This window comes from Chondrus crispus, genomic scaffold (assembly GCF_000350225.1).
Source record: "Chondrus crispus Stackhouse genomic scaffold, scaffold_118, whole genome shotgun sequence".
In the NCBI taxonomy this organism is placed as follows: domain Eukaryota; phylum Rhodophyta; class Florideophyceae; order Gigartinales; family Gigartinaceae; genus Chondrus; species Chondrus crispus.
In genome coordinates, this window is record NW_005178987.1 from 89,218 (window position 1) to 95,545 (window position 6,328).

General features: G+C 54.0%; 1 protein-coding gene; it reads right to left on the reverse strand.

Annotated features, from left to right (window-relative positions):
- Positions 1 to 212: 212 nt before the first annotated feature.
- Positions 213 to 2,322, reverse strand: CHC_T00001903001 (hypothetical protein). XM_005712958.1 is given in 2 exon segments: positions 213 to 333; positions 334 to 2,322. 1 exon segment carries the CDS (start codon positions 2,320 to 2,322, stop codon positions 334 to 336), a length of 1,989 nt encoding a protein of 662 aa, XP_005713015.1. The 3' UTR covers positions 213 to 333.
- Between the last annotated feature and the right edge of the window lie 4,006 nt (positions 2,323 to 6,328).

The following is a 6,328-nucleotide window of genomic DNA, read 5'->3' on the forward strand; positions in this document are numbered from 1 at the left end:
ATTGGATTGGTAAGTGTGGTTTGAGGAGAAGTTGTTTGTATTGAAAATGTGAGAGGACGTGGGGGGGGGGGGGGTGGGATGCGTGAGTTTCTGGTTTCGCAGACAACATGAAACTGGCCGTGATATTTCGCGCACTGGCTTTCTCCGGGCAAAGACCGTGCTCAGCGCTGTATCATCGATTCTCACCTTCGTACTGTAAGAACACATGTCGGAAATCACACACAAAAAGGAAAACACTTGTGCTCAGTTTCCTTTCTATTGAGATTGCTTTACAGAAAGAAAGTAGAGTGAGAGTAACTACTAGCGAATATGTAGACCAGCTGAATATAACAACTATCTCCAGTCTGTCTTGCCAATGCCTCGCTTTCCACTGAACAAATGCTTCGGCATTTTCGTGTGAATGCTTCGATCCGCGATGCCCTTCTTCGAATATTTGGCAACGCCTGTCTTGATTCGCTTGCGTTCCATTTCCTGAGCCTTCGCCTTTTGCTTGACGTTCGAGAATCCATCTGAAGGTGCCAGACTGACCGACCGGGATCTCGACTTCGATCTTCCCCGGCTCTCAGATCTTGCCACAGAGTGGCCAACGCTTTCCGACCGTGATCGTTTCTTCCCTGTTCGGCTCGCGGCGCGGTCGACAAGTTCGCTTGCCTCTTCTGTCCTGAGACCCAAGCCCTCTAAATGCCCTTGGAGTCGAGAACGCCTCATCGGAATCTTGTTCCTCTGGATTGCACTGCGATGTTTGTGCGCAGACTTCTCTCTTGATGATTCAGCCATGATCATTACCTTCTTGCCCTTGATCTGCTTAACCTTCTTCATCTCTTCCTCCGTGACAAGTCTGTATCCCCCGACTTCGGCATCGTTCTGCACATCTCGAACAGCTTCACGAGCGTCTTCTTCCAGCTCGAGTCGGTGTAGTTTAGACTCAATATCGGGATCAACGAAGTCTGCAATGTTCTTGCCATCGACAATCTCAGGCATAACATCATAGGCCCAGTCCTTCTTTTGCAGCTGGTACAGTTTTCGCCAGTCCATAGAGTATACCCCGGCACCGCCGTTCTCCTCCTGAAGATCCTTCTCGAGCTGCTTCGCGGTGTCGTCGTTGTCGCCCGTCATCATTTCATCTTCGTCATCGCTTTCGGCAATCTGCGCCGCCGCCTTGCGTTTGGCAAGAACTGACGCAGGTATGTTGGGTGTGCGGCTGGCATTCTGCACTTTCGGGGTGGCCAGATGCAGCCTGTTGAGGACATTCTGAACTTTCTTTCCGCGTACCTTTGCCTCAACTCGAGCAGCAAGCAACCTGTCACATGCCCTGTTCTTAACTTCCGTGACGCCGACTTCCTCATGGGCCGATATCTTCATCATTTCGGCCCTCCCGCCAGAATCAGAGACAAAGGATTCAAGCATAGCGCGAGCAGATTCGTCAAGCTGTTCCTCCCATCCAAGATCCGTCTTGGTGGTGACGACGATGACCGGCTTGTTTGCGAAAAGCGGCATGATGCTTTTGAAAAGCGAGTGCTGCTTCTCGAGAGAATAACCGCATTGCTCGCTAGGATCAACAAAAAACAAGACGCAAGCGCGGAGATGTGCCAGTGCGGTGATGCTTTGCAGTTCGATAATGTTCCGAGCTTCCAATTCATGGTCAAGGATGCCTGGGGTGTCGATAACTTGCCAGCGCAAGTAGTTGTAGTCGCAATGTCCGACGAAGAGCGACTTGGTGGTGAAAGCGTAAGGCTGTACTTCGACATCCGCGCGTGTGATCTTATTGATGAACGAGCTCTTACCAACGTTTGGAAAGCCGGCTATGAGCAGCGTACGGGTGGCAGGGTCAATAGACGGAAGGCGGGCGAGATGCTGGCGCACCTGTTCGAGAAAGGCGAGGTTCTTCTTGTGGCGTGAAATGAGGGTACACATCCTCCCCAAGGCGGCGCGCTTGAGACACTTGCAGCGATACAGCGAGTCTGCATACTTCAGGAGGCGGACGTAGTCCTTGGCGATACCGTCGATGAGGGAGCGTGCGGTGGCCAACTGGCCGAGGGCAAGCTTGTAGTGATCGCGGCTGTAGAGGACATTGAGAAGGTCCGCGTAGAAGGGGTGCAAGTCGTCAAAGTTGGGAAAGTCGGTGAGGATTTGGGTGAGCTTGTCGTGGAACATTTGCTGGGAAAACTTGACCTTGCGCATGTAGAAGTCGCGGATGCGGCCGATGGAGTAGCCCTTGTGTGTGACGGTCGGGGTCTTGCGCTGCGTCTTGGAGAGGACATTGTCGACCAGGGCCGGGCCAGAGGGCACTACGGTGAGCTTCTTGAAGTTGTACAGCACCATGATGAGGAAAAGGGGATGGATTGTGACTCGAAGGGAGGTTGGTTGATGCAGAATGTAGTTGGGAGGCCGTATGCCTCGTATGTCGTGTGCGGGAGCTGAGGGCCGAGGGGATGGGTTAGGGCCGGGTTTTGACGGACGGCAATGATCTACGCCACCGCCGGCGGAAAAGTTATGATGGAAATCATGGTACAGTATGATATATATATTTTGGCGTACAGTACTGTCTAGCTACTGTACAGTGGGAATGCTGACACTGTAATACAGATGAGATCTGGTCTGATTCAACAATTGGATCTAGGATCAATATTGGGCAGAGAAAGGGGTTAGGTGTCCACGGTATGCACGGTCTCCACGTTGCAGTCGTGTACATGAGAGTGTCGGAGGGAAGTGTTTTTGAATTCTCGTTAGCTACCTCACGGTAGTGATTTTGTATTATTGTATAATACTGTACAGTAGATATATTAAGGGGGGAGGATGATGAAGATTGTAAGCTATGAGAAATAGATATGAAGGGAGCAATTTTGGGTGGAGAAATCAGGATTGGTCCAATGGCTATCCGGCGGCATGGACTGGTCGTCCCGTATTTCCTTTCCACTTTCCAACTGCGCTGCACTGACGTGACTGACGGGTCCACTTACGGAGAAACTGTAAGTATCGGACCAGCGGGGGGTCCGCAGGCACCGCACGTTTTGGGTTGCCCGGGAGGGCATCCCCTCTGCGACCTTCGTTCCATAAACGGGTGAAGCAGAGCGATGGGGCTGGATGTGAAAAAACCGAAAGTGACATCCTTTGCTCGCTCAGCAGTATCGTAAGGGTCGTTGGTGTGCGAGGAGCTGGGGATGAGAAACCGTGGTCCGGAAAGAAGAGCAATTTTCACACACACAACTATGCAGGACGTGTGTGATGATCATGATCACACTCCACGTCTTGTTACGTATCATTGAAATGAGGGATTGCAATTCAACGTCGGGAAGAGTTTGCCAGACCGGATACTACCCCGACGTTGTGCGGGTTCTCCCTGGTTGTAAATAAAGTTTTACCGACGTTGTGGGCCATCATGTGTCGCCCGAGGATGGAGTTGGAATGGATGCAAGCCTGGCACGGTTATAAGGATTGACAGAATGCGAGCTCGAGACGAGGCGCGATCTGAAAGGCAGATTGTGGTAGGGTATCTGTCGTAGACAGGTATCTGTCGTGGACAGGATGAGGTCGAGCTCGGTGAAGCTCAAGAGGTGACAATAAGGGAGCAAATGGGGACCCTGGTCACAACCATGTGGTTGTTGTTGGTGGACAACAAAGAGAGAGAATACTATGAGGACGGACGGGGACAGAGAGGTGGAAATACAGTAATCGGAGGGCGGGATGTAAATTGCTATTGCTCACCTTTTCAGAAATGTACTGTACAGTTGTGTAGTGGACATGAATCACAGGTGTAATGATACGGGAGTTGGCGGGGGCCGCCGGCGGGGCTTGGCTTCATACATACAGTGACGTTTGTGGATGAAAAATATCTCAAGTGGAGGGCTCGTGATGGTGTACCGTAGAAGAAGAGAAGGGTCGACGGCGAGGATACCGCTTTATTTTTCTGTCCGATATCGAAAGTGGTGTGTACGGTAATGATGCTCGCGGTCTACAGGGCAAGGCGAGCACAAGAGATTCGTAGAAATTGGGAATGTGCCGAGCTGGACTCCCACGGTTTTCGGCATTGGCAATACGAATTGCGCTCCACCAGGGCGACGGCAGCAAGGAGGTGGGGACAGGAAGGATACACATAAGGACGGATGTGTGTGGTGGAAGATATAAGACTTGCAAGGTTTTTGAGTGAAGTGTTGTCGCGGACTCCCTCAATCTGTGGTGAGGATGAGAAGGGGCAAATTGTGGTACAGTACTGTAGTACTGTACAGGGTACCCTTGGTACAGTACTGTTACGGATGAACCCAGGTGCCAGGTGGCAAGGTGGACACGCGTAAGGCGAATCAAAGCGGACACGGCCGGAACCGAGGCGTACCAACCGAAAGGCAGTAGAAGTGGCGGGATCATGCGCGCGGGGAACTGTCGGTGGTAGACAGAAGGAGGATGAAGGGAAACCCGTGGCTGCGAGGGGACTTGGGCCGGGACAAGAAGACGGGGGAGGCCACCGGCCGTGTGGGTGAAAGGAAAGGAGCAGGAGGAGGGCGCCAGGACTGGGGCAGAGGGAAGCTGAAGGGAAAGGGGGCGCCAGGAGAGGTCGGGGGAAGAGAGGACAGCCCCCGGGCATAGAGTACTTAAGAGCCGTCCCTGGAGCAGATAGGGAAGGGGAGGGCAGCAGACTTGTGAAGAATAAAGACGAAGACGAGTGGATTCTCGTTGGCACAGGTCGCTCGGTATCTCGCGGAGGAATTGCCGCAACATTACAAGCTTGTAAGATCGCGGAGCTTTGCGATCGGTCTGCCTGGATTGGCAGAGGCTAGGAACAAGGGGCGTTTTTTCTCATCATGACGCGCAATCGTCAGGACCGGGACGAGGAAGGTGCGGACCCTAACACTGCAGTACGCTCGAATCGCAGGGAAGGAGACCAAGTGGGCGAAATCAGTCCTGTGACCAATGCAACGGAGAGTCGTCCGGCTGGGCTCACGTATGAGACCCCGCAGTCCCACAGCGCCGGTGTTGAGGCCCCGCAGTCCCTGAGGTCCCAACGCCGACGCGGGAGCGGGGAGGGAGCCGGCTATAGTCAGGGCCCCGGACTCGGGCCTGAGGAAACAGAGTCCCGTGTGCTTCGCGCCGTAGCCGGAATGAAGGAGATCATGGAAGACATGCTGACGTCCATGGATAGGACCACGAGTGCAGTTGTGCTTGCGGGAAATGTCATTTCTTCAGCATCCACTGCAATCGAATCGCTGCCGGAGAAGCTATCATCAATGATAGCAGCGGCAGCGGACGCTAGGAAGGATCTAAAAGCCCCCGGAAGGTCGGAGGCAGAGGACCTCCCGTCTACGCCCGTGAAGAGAGGGGTAATGGAAGTGTCCGATGCGTACCCCTCGGGACAAAGCCCACGTACCGGCCAATCAGGGCAAGGGACTCAGGAATTCTACCCGCTGCACACAGCCTATAAGATATATAGTAGGTCTATGGACGCAGTGCGGGTCTCTAAGCCTGGAGACGCTCGGTTTTTTGCTGCAAGAAAGGCCTGGAGGAGGCTGTGTAAGGACTTTCCTGTGCAGCCTGGACTACATCGCCGACTTCTCGCCTGTGCTTTTAGTGGCACAGCCCTTGCAATTTTTGAGGACGTTGCGTCCTCGCACCTGGAAGCTGATGCATGTGGCCTATGGGACCTCTTGCAGGCGCGAATGTGTAACGCCAGCCACCAAAGGTGTCTGCGCATCGCTTTTGACACAATGGCGTGGGAGGAAAGTCGCGAAAATATAACGCAGTTCGCCCAAAGGCTTCGTGCAGCGGCGGTCGCTCTGCCAGAAGCTGTTTCCGATGAACGCTTACTCGACCGCTTCACACAGTCCCTCACGGGACGTTTGAGGGATCATGCACTCGCCGTGCAGGGTTCTTTTGATGACGTCACCAGCCGCGTCGCTATGATGAGCGGGACAAAGGGAACCACGCAAAGGGAGACGAAATTCAGATCCGAGCGCGTCCGCGCAATCGTGGATGGCGAGGGATTATCACCAGATGGGCAGGTGACACGTGATGTTCAAAATAAGTCTCCCGTGCTCCCCACCCCGGAGGAGCGCTTTGCGGATGCCCTGTGCTACTACTGTGGCATTAAAGGCCATATCGCCCGAGACTGCGCTAAGAAGAGGAGAGACAGATCTACGAACTCTGGACGGAGTATGGGGGAAGGGCGCACGGAAGGAAAGGCGGCAGCCCTTCCGCAAACGCGCAACTAGCTGCCGCTGGCGACCAGGGCACACACGTTCACGAGGGTGTGTGCCGATGCGTGGGTACGCGTCGGGACGTGAACGACGACATCGTCGCTCGCATAAGGGCCGGAGGCAGGGACGTATGGGCACCTATC

Bases quoted from the DNA above. Each gene is read 5' to 3' on its own strand.
- CHC_T00001903001 (XM_005712958.1), bottom strand. From the start codon at position 2,322: ATGGTGCTGTACAACTTCAAGAAGCTCACCGTAGTGCCCTCTGGCCCG.